At 49.8% G+C, this 14239-nt stretch overlaps 1 protein-coding gene across 8 annotated transcripts in view; it reads right to left on the bottom strand.

The window, feature by feature from the left end:
• sardh (sarcosine dehydrogenase) overlaps positions 1-14239 on the bottom strand; it is a 34440-nt gene that overhangs the window by 7553 nt on the left and 12648 nt on the right. For all 8 annotated transcript variants that reach the window (XM_060050227.1, XM_060050232.1, XM_060050226.1 and 5 more), the window contains exons 11-17: positions 9954-10044; positions 9314-9455; positions 3904-3987; positions 3580-3693; positions 3076-3214; positions 2526-2639; positions 1059-1206 (exon numbers count right to left, since the gene is read on the bottom strand). In XM_060050227.1, the coding sequence (XP_059906210.1) occupies positions 1059-1206; positions 2526-2639; positions 3076-3214; positions 3580-3693; positions 3904-3987; positions 9314-9455; positions 9954-10044 (832 nt within the window). The remainder of the gene's footprint in view (positions 1-1058; positions 1207-2525; positions 2640-3075; positions 3215-3579; positions 3694-3903; positions 3988-9313; positions 9456-9953; positions 10045-14239) is intronic.

Raw genomic sequence — 14239 nt, forward strand, 5'->3', positions numbered from 1 at the left:
TAACATCAAGCCATTTCTTAATTCTGCAGAGCAGTCTGTAATTACACAGAGGAACAGGCATCAATTGTAATCTAAAACGGGCACGTCGCTGCCAATCGTCGCGCCACATGCAAGCAGTCAGCAGCCGCTGAGAGGAATAATGAAGGTCTCAGAAGGTCTGCAAAGAGCAAAGGAAGAGGCTGGAGACCAAGCTGAGAGAATTAAAAGCCATTGGGTATAGAACCACGGGGTATAGAACCACAGGGTATGGGTCCACAGGGGTATAGAACCACAGGTTTAGAACCACAGGGTATAGAACCACAGGTTTAGAACCACAGGGTATAGAACCACAGGTATAGAACCACAGGTATAGAACCACAGGGGCTATAGAGCCACAGAGGTATAGAACCTCAGGGTAAAAATACACAGTGAATAGAACCACAGGGCATAAAACCACAGGTAACAGAACCACATATTTAGAACCCCAGCCTACAGAACCAAAGGAGTATAGTGCCACAGGGTAAAGAACCATAGGGGTATTAAACCACAGGGTATAGTACCACAGGGTATAGACCACAGCGTATAGAACCGCAGGGTATAGGACCACAGCATATATAACCACAGGGGTATAGAACCACAGCGTATAGAACTACAGGGTAAAAGTCAGATGGGAGGACAGAACGGCTTTCTCAAACAATATTCGGGGCTTGGGATTTAAGCAACAGTACTGCGCGTGCTTTGTGTCACAAACAACGTCTGCCTGAGAGGATATTTGTTGAAGCTCAAAGGTAAACCTCTGCGTTGTTGTCTCTGGATAAGCTGCACGTCATCACGCCGCAGAGAGAACACTCCCGTGAGGAAGGGAAACACGTAAGAATGTGATACTCACACTCCTGTATTTATTTACCCAGAGCGACCTCAGGTTGGGTCATCCACGAGCGGGATGGGGGCAGGTTGGCTCAAGGGCATGGACATGAACCTACGAACCCCTCCACGCACCATGGGGTCAAACCACCCCAACACCCCCCCCCCGCCCACTGATGTGGTCCCCATGGAGGCCCCCCCCGCCACCCCGGTACCTCTTGGGCCCCTGGATGCTCAGCATGCCCATGTCCTCCGAGTGGTCCACCAGCGTGCAGGTGAAGCCCTGGTCCTGCAGGACCGTTCGGATGTGGTTCCAGTTGTGCTCGGCCACGCCCCCGCCAATGGCCAGGTAGTATGTGTCGCCTGGGTTGGGGACAGACAGACAGACAGACAGACCGACTGATAACTACACACGGATATGGGTTGGGATGAGGTGATGGGGGTTAGGGATAGGAGGAACCGGAGAGAGACGTGAGAGCATGTGACAGGACATCAGACCGCTTGGAGGAGAGAGAAAGATAGAGTCACAAAGATAGAGAGACAGAAATATAGAACTACAGACAGATGGAGAGACAGAAAGATAGAGTCACAAAGATAGAGAGACAGAAAGATAGAGTCACAAAGATAGAGACAGAAAGATAGAGTCACAAAGATAGAGAGACAGAAAGATAGAACTACAGACAGATAGAGAGACAGAAAGATAGAGTCACAAAGATAGAGAGACAGAAAGATAGAGACAGAAAGATAGAACTACAGACAGATAGAGAGACAGAAAGATAGAGTCACAAGATAGAGAGACAGAAAGATAGAACTACAGACAGATAGAGAGACAGAAAGATAGAGTCACAAGATAGAGAGACGGAAAGATAGAGACAGAAAGATAGAGAGACAGAAAGACAGAGCTACAGACAGATAGAGAGACAGAAAGATAGAGTCACAAAGATAGAGAGACAGAAAGATAGAGTCACAAAGATAGAGAGACAGAAAGATAGAACTACAGACAGATAGAGAGACAGAAAGATAGAGTCACAAGATAGAGAGACGGAAAGATAGAGACAGAAAGATAGAGAGACAGAAAGACAGCTACAGACAGATAGAGAGACGGAAAGATAGAGACAGAAAGATAGAAAGACGGAAAGATATAGACAGAAGGATAGAGAGACAGAAAAACAGAGCTACAGACAGATAAAGGGACAGAAAGATAGAGAGACAAACAGATAAGGAGACGGACGGACCAACAGTACATATGTCAAATGGTCGGTCAATCAGACAGAAATTTGGGCGCACAAGGCGCACAGACAAACTGGCGGAGAGCCAGGACATAAAAATGACGGCCAGAGGGAACATGAGACAGACAAACAGGCCGATGGAATGAAAATGAGACCAACAGACGGGTGGGACATACTGATTAGGAGAGAAGTGAATAAGAGCAGACTCACTGAAGGAAAACAGACACGTGGACTGACGTAGGACATGACATCCAGCAAGAGGGAGAGAGGGAGAGGGGGGGAATGTGAGGAGGTACAGGGAGCTAAAGAGCAAGCAGCGCTGGAGAGGAGGAGGTCGGGGTGAAGCTGGAGGTAGGGGGGGGGGGTGAGGTGGAAGTGGTGGTGGAGGTGGAGGGCGTGGGTGGAAGTAGGGCTGAGAGGTGTAGGGTAGAAGGGGTGGAGTGGTGGACGTACCGTTTGACTCGGGTGCCAGGGGCAGGTTGGCAGCCCCCGCCTCCAGCCGGCTCACCGTCATGTCGGCCTCCGTACCCCCGCTTTTGTTCAGCATGCAGGTGTACACTGTAGAGCCTGGGGACGCACGCACGCACGCACGCACGCACGGACACACGCACGCACGGACACACACACACACACACACACACACACACACACACACACACACACACACACACACACACACACACACACACACACACACACACACACACACACACACACACACACACACACACACACACACACACACACACGACACAGTTATACAGACTGAGATTTTACGATCATTTTTACTTCAAATCTCTACCCCGAAATCGTTTAGATCCACAGTTACATTGATACGTTTTGCTAATGTTGTTGTGAACGTGTGAATTTGTGTTCATGCGTGTTGATGTGCACGTGGATCCGGCTCTTTCTCGACTAATATCCAGATTCCCTTCTGCCCGTGCGTGGGTCTTCTGTATTCTCAGAACTTCCGGAGGAGTTTCCGATTCGGCCCCGGACTGACCTGGCTTCTTGTTGACGTCGGCGGTGAACAGCCAATCGGCGGCCTGCTTGGCGTCGGGTCCGCTGAGGTAGAACTTGCCAAAGTAGGACATGTTGAACACGGCCACGCCCTGACGACACGTCATGCACTCGTCCTTAAGCTGGGGGAGGAACAGACACAGGAATACTTGGAGTACTACTACTCCCAGTACTAGGAAGGGGAGTGTTGAGCGGGGACGCGTGGCACAGAGGTCTGCAAGCCACCGCAGCCTTATCTTTGCCCCGTTATGTCGATTCTTCGTCTCGTGGAGTAACCTTTGTGTGTTCACGAAAAACTTGTTGTTTGCTTGTTGGTGTTTTATGTCAGCGCTCCAGAGTGGGAAGACGCCTGGGCAGCACAGACAAAGAGGAACGTGGTCCGCACAGAGCGCCCATGGACACTTGTAGGATTGACTCACTTCCTTGAGCGTGGTCACGAAGCAGATCTCACACACACACACACAGACACACACACACACACACTCACCACGTGGTGATGGGAGGGGAAGTCGAAGGTGTACTCCTTGCCCAGCAGGGCTCTGTACTTGTCGTCTGTGTTCTTCGGGCCGTCGTAGGCGCCGTAGTAATCGTAGCTCAGAACCTACAGCCAGCGACACACACACTTCATCAGGAGGTTTATTAATCATCATCCTCACTTAGTACAGACCCTGAGAGAGTGAGTGTGTAGGAGTGAGTAGGAGGGAGGGAGTGAGGGAGTGAGGGAGTGAGTGTCTGTGTGTGTATGTAGGGGTGAGTGTGCGTGTGTGTGTGTGTGTGTGTGTGCGCGTGTTCATGTGCGCGAGGGTCTTACAGGCGCAGGGCCGTCCTTGCTGAACCAGCCCGGTCTCTCCCAGCCGTGTCTCTCCTGGTACACACAGCCCTGCTCTGTCAGCACCTGACACACAGGGAGAGAGAGAGGGAGGAGCACAGTGAGAGAGAGAGGGAGGAGCATAGTGAGAGAGAGAGGGAGGAGCACAGTGAGAGAGTCAGAGAGATAGGGAGGAACACATTGAGCAAGTCAGACTCAGAGAGTGAGAATGAGAGCGAGAGCGAGAGTGAGAGATTAGATTGACCTCTTCTACATAACGTCTTGTTGTCATGTTTAGCTATTCACCTTCTTGCGTCTGCATTTCCCATTGTACAATGTTTGCTTGGGTTTTTCCGAGCCAATAAAGCTCCTTTGAATTGAGCTGGATTGCATTAAAAGAGAAAAAGAAACAAGCAGTGTCTTAGCTGCTTTGAGTGAGTCTGTGGACACACTGAGCACAAGGCCTCTAAAAGAGGACAAACTGCACACATTAAACTGCACGCACATAACAGACACGCAAACCTAGACATCCGGGAAGGCGGAACTAGACAAACTAATTTAACCGCTACGGGGAAGATTTCTCTCAAGAGATTCAAGGATTCATCGAGAGCCAAGATTCAGTGAGAGCCTCGTCCACAAGTCAGGCCTTTGTGCGTCGTAAGTAGAGACCTTGAACACCTATTAAACACGGTTCTCAGAGAGCTGGAAGAAGTATAGGACAGGCGGGGACCCTCTCCCCACTGAACCTAAGAAGCGTTTAACGCGGTGTTTATGAAGTGCGTTCCTCCCAGGAACGCTCGCAAACAAAACACTGTTCAAGTTATTCAACGTTGCACTCGAGTGCAACGCGTGCCAGAGGCACAGAGACGGCGCCGGGTTGGAGAGCGCCGTGCGGGACGGAGCGCCGTCGGTCACGGGGCGGTGTGGCAGATGGTTGCTGTCGCGCTGGCGTCTGCATTATGAAGGCCACAGTGCCAGTTTGCTACGTACGTGGTTGCAGTTGTTATTATGTTGTTATGGATCCAGTTGTCAAATTTGAACAAGGGCTTCTTGTGTTTACGGCTTTTGTTTGTAATAGCTAAAAGCTTGTGTTTGAAATGGTCACATTTGAACTCAACCCGTCTGTCTTTGTATGTAGCACGGTCTAATCCTGTGTGGCGGGGTTGAAATAAAACCGTTTCATAGCTGAGGTTCGCATATACGTCCATTTCAGACGAAAAATATGGTAGCAGCCTTCATAGCATGTGTTAGCTTGGTTTATGAGGTAAAAAAATATAAATCATAAAGAGAGGGAAAAATCTATTTCCGTGCGTCTATATCTTCCTTGTTAAATTGACAGTCGCCCACACATGGTAGGTAGGTTATGTTGGAAGCAGGCAGCTCTACTGCCAAAGCTACCCACACCAGGCTATATTTACCGTCCGCTCCTTGCTAGGTGGCGAGAAAACGCGCGGGCTAAGGTGTCGACGGAAAAATATATATACATTTCTAAAAACCGATCACCATCCTTAAAAGCACAACCGATTTTTAAAACAGAGAAGAACATGGGAGACCAGTGCTTCAGCAACCACTCTGTATCGACTATATCTGGCTGAGCCCGCGGAACATGCAGTCGTGACTAAGAGCCCAGAACGCTTCATGTACAGTAGCGTATAGTTATTTATTGCATTCTTCTTCCCCAGCCTATTCAGAGCCCCTTCACCGCGACCGCCAGTGAGTCCGGTCGTTTTCCCATGCAGCCGGAGACAGGTGAGGCGGGTGGTTGCCGAGCAACGATGGATCAGAGTTCCATTGCCGTGGCGCCGCGGAGGCTGAGGTTATCGTCTGAGCCTGGGCTTGGCTATGCAGATGCTAAAGACACGCCCTGTTTGACCACACGAGTCGTGTGAGGAAGAGTCTTAATGACACCGTGACCACGTAGCAGACTTCCAATCTCTCGCCTCTCTTTGAAAGCCTTGGACAGAAGCAGGACAGCTAGTCATTGATCTGAAAGGTCATGTCATGACTATAAACATTAATATGCTAGGGCTCTTCAAGGAAACTGAGCCATACATGGGAGTGTATCCAGTATTTAGAAGAGTAAGTCATTCAGCAAAATAATGAATTCAGACCGCTCAGACATCACCGATTATACTCTTTTCCAACAAGAAGAAAAGTTTCTAACAAAAACGGTACAAACTTATGTGATTGGGTGTCTGCGACCCAATCACAATCAATTGTGACCAGACTGTTAAATGAAGGTGAGGGGGGAAAGAAGAAAAACCACTCACTGAGCACGAACAAGATGCAGACTGAAGCACAACACCGGGACTCAGGGGGAAGACAAAGAGGAGTAAATGATATCCCGAGGTAGACGACGACTGGAACCTCAAGTCTAATTGGGTCATTCATACTCTGTCGCTCCACCATTATGTAATCAGTCGGATATCCCGGAGAGCAAACGCTGCTGACAAGACTTCACTTCAGCCCAAGTCTGAATCACATCTGCACGCCGGAGTGAGACGCGGTGATTTAATTCATAGTATGGCGGTGAGGTCACGGGTGTCGGATTTGAAATTAGTCATAATGTTATGCAGTTGGATGTAGAATGGTCTAATAATTGTAATTATAAAACTATTGTACAATTTTCCACAAGCGAAGCGTGTGTGCTGTGCAACACTAGATGTACAAATGTACACACTGTGACATTCTTCAACTGAGTGATGAGTGAGGAGTCTGTGTGGGTATGGGAATGAGGGAGTGAGTGAGTGAGTGAGTGAGTGAGTGAGTGAGTGAGTGAGTGAGTGAGTGAGTGAGTGAGTGAGTGAGTGAGTGAGTGAGTGAGTGAGGGAGTGAGTGAGTGAGTGAGTGAGTGAGTGAGTGAGTGAGGGAGTGAGTGAGTGAGTGAGTGAGTGAGTGAGTGAGTGAGTGAGTGAGTGAGGGAGTAAGTGAGTGAGTGAGTGAGTGAGTGAGGGAGCGAATGAGTGAGTGAGTGAGTGAGCAAATAAGAGAGTGAGCACCACACGCACCACGCAAAGACCATACCACTTCAACCTCATGGTCAACAGTGCGCTGCCGTGTGCATGTGTCATAACCCGAAGCCGTGCGATAAATATCGATAGCAAACAAAGAAAGGACAGAGGAACAGAACGGTGGAACGGGTGGGGGAGGGGCAGAAGGTCAGCCAGTGACGCAGCGCCGGAGGAAGAAAGGAGGGAAAATGTCAGAAGAAAGAGAGAATGTCAGGAAAGAACTGCGGATGAGTGGCGTGAGACGAGTGTGGGCAGAGGGAGAGGGTGAATAGGTGGAGGTAGAAGAGAGGGAAGGAGAGGGGGATGAATAGGAGGAAGAAGAGAGGGAAGGAGAGGGGGAGGAATAGGTGGAAGAAGAGAGGGAAGGAGAGGGGGAGGAATAGGAGGTAGAAGAGAGGGAAGGAGAGGGGGATGAATAGGAGGAAGAAGAGAGGGAAGGAGAGGGGGAGGAATAGGAGGAAGAAGAGAGGGAAGGAGAGGGGGAGGAATAGGAGGTAGAAGAGAGGGAAGGAGAGGGGGATGAATAGGAGGAAGAAGAGAGGGAAGGAGAGGGGGAGGAATAGGAGGAAGAAGAGAGGGAAGGAGAGGGGGAGGAATAGGTGGAAGAAGAGAGGGAAGGAGAGGGGGAGGAATAGGAGGAAGAAGAGAGGGAAGGAGAGGGGGAGGAATAGGAGGAAGAAGAGAGGGAAGGAGAGGGGGAGGAATAGGAGGAAGAAGAGAGGGAAGGAGAGGGGGAGGAATAGGTGGATGAAGGTAGTCATGTAGAGGAGAAATAGGTGGAGGAAAGGAGAGCGGGATGGAGAGGGGGAGAATAGGTGGAGGAAGAGCGGAATGGAAAGGAGGAATAGGTGGAGAAAGAGAACGACGGAGAGGGATAAATAGGTGGAGGGAGAGAGGAATGGAGAGGAGGAATAGGTGGAGGAAGAGAGGGAAGGGAGGAGGAATAGGTGGAGAAAGAGAGGGAAGGAGAGGAGGAATAGGTGGAGAAAGAGAGGGATGGAGAGGTATAAATAGGTGGAGGGAGAGAGGCACATCTGTGTGCATCGACTTCAATCGCACAGCGGTTGAGGAGACATCTCCAATAGTAAAGAACAGAACGTTTCTCTCAGGGGCACGTTGGGTTGAGTGTCTTTAGACGTCAGGGGGAGTGAAGGCATTTCTCCACCTCCAGTCAGAGGGCCTGACCCGTCCTGCAAGCGCTCGCTGCGAGGCAGATCGTCCTACCTGTGATTGCACAACGTCTGACCTTCCTCTGCGCTGATCACAGTAATGCTGTCCACTCACTGCCTCTTCCCCACTCACTGCCTCACCTCTCACACCACTTATGCCGCTAGTATGCCTGTCTGTGCTCGTGTCTCAAGGAAAATATGAAGTATTATAGAAATGTCACCGCTTTTGCACAGATTATTTATTTATTATTTGCACCGTGTTCATTTTCTGTTCACGGTGCTGTCAGCTATCCACATATTATTAAATGCTCTGCATCACTTTCAGTGTTGCTATCCAGAAAGAGGCTTCTTCATAAGATGATGGCCTTGATACGTTTCAAATAGGGCTGAAAAATCGATTTCAATTTGTATGCATGTTAATTTCCTGATATGCCGATTATTTAATCAATTTAATCGCATTAATTCATATTTTGTGTGAAGGAATAGAAGAAAAGAAATCTGTGTGAAATTAGGTGAGGTTGCAACGGTTGATATTTGATTTTCTGATGATTAATGCACACTTAATAACGAACAACCCTTAATAACGTAATTAGAAGGACACGATGCCTAATGCACACCATTATAACATCATTAGGAGCACATGATGGTAAATGCAAGCCTTGATAACCCTAATAACTTATTTAGTATTCAGTAGTTAATAGTCGTCGATCAGTGTTTCACTTTTAAGTGGAACATGCCACTTTCTTTATCATTTGGTATTTACCTGATTCTCTGTGTCTGCTAATATGCCTTTAATTGTATTTGTCTGCATTTATTTTCATTCTGTAACTATCTTTACACATTTCCCTCTGTGTGTGTTTGTTGTGTCATACTGGCTGATTGCCTAATTTGGAGAAAAGGGAAAGAAAAACTGTCCTGGGATTTTATTGAGCTTCTCGCTATAAATAAAGGTTGATGATGATGATCGCGATAATTATGATGAGGATCAGCTTAAGCTGCGGTTACAGTTCCGTTCCCCTATTTTCAGGGAGGCAAGACTTATATCCCTTATATTGTGTGTGTGTGTGTGTGTGTGTGTGTGTGTGTGTGTGTGTGTGTGTGTGTGTGTGTGTGTGCGTGTGCGTGTGTGTGTGTGTGTGTCTGTCTGTGTATGTGTTTGTGAATCTGCGTGCGCGCGTATAGCGCGTGTGTGCGTGCGACCGTGCGTGCGTGCGTGCGTGCGTGTGGGTCTACCTGGTGGAAGGGGTCCTTCCTCATGTTCCTGCTGGCCAGCGGCTCATCAAAGGGGAACACCACAGAGTAGTTCTTGGCGTACGACTCGTGGCTCCGCTCTCGGATCCACTGGTTGTTGCCCGTCAGTGAGTTATGGAAGCGCCTGAAAGTGGGCCAATCAGAGGCCTGCGTGTTCAATTCCGATGTTCGAAAAAAAAAGTTCCGTGGCAAAGATCACGATATAAAAACATGCGTCATGCATTTAGGATTCTTCATTACATGCTTTGACTTTAGATCAGCAGCGCAGTGCAGCGCTTTGTTAGCCTGGCTATTGCCAGACCAAGGTCAATCGTAGATTGACCTTGGTCTGGAGAAGCCACTGTCGTTTTCTTCAAGAAGCGTGATCAATGGGCCCAGTTCAAATGACTCTGTACGCAATTGGCTGCTTGCCGTCACTTCCTTGTCGTCTTTGTGTTAAACCAGCCAATAGCGCGCCAGGGGGAAAAGCCAGCTTGGTGATTGGCTTCCGCAAAAACGCATCGAAACTAGAAAGAAATGTATTGCTCTTCTCCAGACCCTTCTGCAGGGCGAATGGGCGGGGCTTACCCAGTCTAGCGTTTTGTCTGAATGTGTTCCGTGTGCCGTCCTCGTTGTTGGTTACCTGATGTCGTAGCCGTACATGTCCTTCTCGGGACGGCCGTGGATGATCCAGTGGGCCAGCTCTCTGCCGCAGCCGCCCCCCAGCATCATGCCTGCAGACAGACACGGGGTGTCAACCAGAGCGGACAGAAATGCTATCCACAGCACTCTTCAGTAGGTGGTGATTCATTGGTATATCAGAACATTAAGTTCAATGTATGGACAGGTGGATGGACAGGTGGCGGGAGGGGTGGACAGGTGGACAGGTGGACAGGTGGACAGGTGGAGGGGGAGAGGAGGAGAGAGGAAGGCCTGGCAGTGCTTTGAAGACATGGTCAAAACAAGCAACAGGGGAGATAACTGCTAAATGTCATGAGAGATTTTGCCACTGATACGGGTGTGTTGAACACACACACACACACACACACACACACACACGTCACACACACGTCACACACACACACACACACACACACACACACACACACACACACACACACGTCACACACACACACACACACACACGTCCCTCCCTCCCTTATGTTTTCCCCCTGTCATGTCGTTGTCCATCTCTGCCATTCCTCTCCCGACCTCTCCCTCAGCGCTTTATCTCAGTGTTGCTCCACAGTCCCTCCGTCTGTCTCACTGTCTCCGATGACATTCACCCGGTGGCTCTAAAGTGCGTTTCAGAGACGCAACGTCTCAGTCTCTCGGCTTCCGACCCCACCACCCACCCAGCCACCCACCCAGCCACCCACCCAGCCACCCACCCAGCCACCCACCCAGCCACCCACCCACCCACCCATCCATCCGTCAATCAATCCACCCACCCACTCTTCCTCCCTCCCATTTCCTTCCCTTACCCGTTCTCTCCGTCTAGACGGGCTCCTTCCCCTGCTCACGCCTCCCCGCTGTTCCTTCCCTTTCACGCCGCTTTCTGCACCCACGCACAACCCGCTGCTTCAATCAATCTGTTCCCCCCCCCCTCCCCTCCCCTCCCCATCCTCCCTCCCTCCCTCCCTCCCTCCTTCCTGTCAATCAAGCGTTGTGTTTGACAGCATAGCTCACAGTCAAGATCGCGCAGCCTCGAAGACAGGCACTGCTCGCCGACAGCGACCCGCACAACAGCGAATCATTCAAGTATAACACAAAATAATATACAATCAAAGTGACCCAGCTGAAAAAAACGACCCTACAACCCAACAAGTAACATGTTTGCGATGCGATCTTCTCCAGGCTAACGAGCGTAGCCTCGTCCGCCACTCGCTACAGTGGTGTCGGGGTTAGCCGCGGCGCCACAGAGCCACCACAGGCATCGAGTGTAGCATGAACGGGAGCGTCTACAGGAGCCCCAGGGGTCACTTTAACAAGGCCTTGGTCGTGGTGGCGAGAGGCAGCCTGCGAGCCTCTCCCTCCCCCCCTCTGATGGAATTATGAGGCTTCGCCGGAGACACTGTGAATGCACTTATGTCGCCAGGCAACAGATACAAACCCTGCAAGGGCGCTTTTGATTTTAATTTTTTTATTGCCTAGCAACCAAATTAGCAGCATAAAAAAAAAAAAAAGACGGTGTTAAGAGTCGATGAAAGGCGACGTCTTCGGCGACGTGAATCCATTAGCCCCGACCTCAGAGTTGTTCTCGTCGGGAATACTTTTCGTCAGAGCACTGACGTTTGTCTGTGTGTGTGCGTGCTACTTTGTAAGTGTGTGTGCTACTTTGTCAGTGTGCACTTGTTTTTATGTGGAGGTGTGCGCTCGTTTCTGTGTGCGTGTGTGTGCACTCGTTTGAGAGTGTGTGTGTGCGCTCGTTTGTGCGTTTTGTGCGTGCGCTCGTTTCTGTGTGCATGTGTGTGCGCTCGTTTATGAGTGTGTGTGCGTGCTGACATGTATCCCAGGTGTGGGGGGGGGGGGGGGGGGGGGGGGGACCAAAGCGGGGCACCGTTGTTCTTAATGAGAAAGTCTTTGTCCCCCTGCTGTGTCTCTGCTCCACAGTGATGGTCCAGCCTTTACCCAGAGCCCCGCGCTGTGTCTGGCCCATTAAAGAACTGACAGGCCTGATGAAGACGGATCACCGCGGGCCTGGTTTCCGACGGGCACGGACCACAGAACACAGAACGTGACGTTTCATCCTGTGGTTCAGAGGCACAGCCGGGCGCCAGGCGGGGCTGTTGTATCCCTGTTTCCCGGTCGGATTGCTCCGTTCCGCGGGCTGAGAGATCATGACATCATCCTCATCACGCGGGCTCTGGGAGGGCGAGTCAGTCAGAGGGCTCGTTACTCGTCACGCCGCAGACGCGAACGGACACGTTCGTGCACCCGGGGTCCAAACATGCTGCAGTCGGGGTCCATCGGGGTGACAAGCCGCTTGTCGTGTGGAGGAAAGGCCTTGTTGACACTTTGAGCTGAACGCGACGGCTTTGTGTTTGAACGGCGCTTCCCACAGCCCTGCCGCAGCTGATTTCCTATCTGCCGGTTGCAGCGGTGACATCTGTTGGAGCTGGTGCTGCTCAGAGACACTTTTCTTGTTGCCGTCGCTGCAGCCGTGGAAAATTCCGTTCCAATCATTTGACATTGAAACGATTTCGTTCAACCGTCTTTCTGTTCACAATTAACTCGGAAATAGTATTTTTATAGTATTTTTTATCGGAAAGCTGTGAGGGTGAAAGTCATGTATAATATAGTTTATTCGTTTATATGCATAATGCTAATAACTTGACGTTCTTGGTCCCTCACTTTAACAACACACTCCATTGCCTTCTCCATAGTCATGCATGAGGCTCCTCTCAGTGGGAGCTCATGTATACGTTCTGTGTTTGCTGCGCCCATGACAGCAACACCCCTAACGCGTGCGACGGACACAGAGGGGGCGAACGGATCCGACCGGATCGCCGAAGAACGATGTGCTTTCTGCATGTGAGGGTTCTGCCTGCTGGCATCATCCTGCGACTCCCTGAGGAGGTGGTGTTCAGCGGTGATGAGTGTCCCGACGAGAGACGAGGAATGCTGATGACACCGGAGACCCGGTGGGGTCACATGCATCACGCACAGGAACTACACCCGCGGGAGGAGTCTGGCTCAGCGGAGTCACTCGGTGAGAGGGGACAGTCCATTAATCTGCAGTGTGACTCTCGCTTCCTTACCCCTTTGACCCACCGTGGCTGGTTCCTAGTTCAACAACGTTGTTACCGCTATAGTTACTTTTATTGTTGGATTGTATTTTATTTATTTTTTGAGCAAGTTTCAAATCTGACCTCTTATTTGGAAATAAGATGCAGGGCCCTATCTTGCATCCGGCGCAAGTGACTTAGTCACTGGCGCATGTGTCGTTGCTAGTTTACAACTGGCGCAGAGCGTTCTTTTCCCAACACCGCCACTCGCCGGTAAATTAGGGATTGATCATGCGCCCCAAGGGGCGGTTCGGCGGAAGGAGGAGGCGTGTTCTGGCGTAAACGGTATTTTGCCGTTTCTGAATACCATTGCGCTGCTGACCAGGAAATACCTGGTTTAAAGTCAGTGGCGCGTTGTTCAGATGCTATTTTAAGGGCGCATGCATACATGCGCATGCGATGCATACGGATTGCTTGTGCACCTCGCACATACACTTTGCTTCTCCCATCTACCTAGCCGCACATTCTTGGTAAATTATTTGGGAAAGAACAGCTGATGCAGCGGTAATAAGTTGTACATTTAAATCAATGCATCTGCAAACACCGTACAGCAAACACATATTTTCTTGACACAGACATCGTGTAGGCCCACATGCCCATAACTTTTAGGATTGATGAGTATTTGATCGTGAAAAACATTGTTTTACCGCGAGTGAGTGTTAAAAAGAATGAATGAACGCGGGCGCGCGTGTGTGCTCTGTTTAAACACACGCAAACTAAACACGTAACGCATAATACAATCAATGGCAATGTCTATTACCGCAGGGACACATGCATATTAGGATAGCATACAATACTGATAAGAAACAATGTTTATAATGTATTGCGCATATCATTAAATAGAACCACAGTTACCGCATATCATGTTATATCATATACGTTTTCTTTGCCGAAATTTATTTGAGGACGTATTTCTGAAGTTGTGGAAGAAAACCCCTTATTCCATGTGTGAATTAGGCCATATTATTTGGCAATAAACTGAGCCATTTGCAGTTTGAAATTCATGTGCATCTGTCTCATCGGAGACTGCAGACGCGCTGTCAAAATATCAACTCGTCCGATTCAAATGCGCTCATGGCTCTTAAAGGGGATGGGAGCTGGCACTCTCATTGGTTTGTTGGACGTTACGCCCAAACCACAC

Source organism: Gadus macrocephalus, chromosome 4 (genome assembly GCF_031168955.1).
Source record: "Gadus macrocephalus chromosome 4, ASM3116895v1".
Lineage (NCBI taxonomy): Eukaryota > Metazoa > Chordata > Actinopteri > Gadiformes > Gadidae > Gadus > Gadus macrocephalus.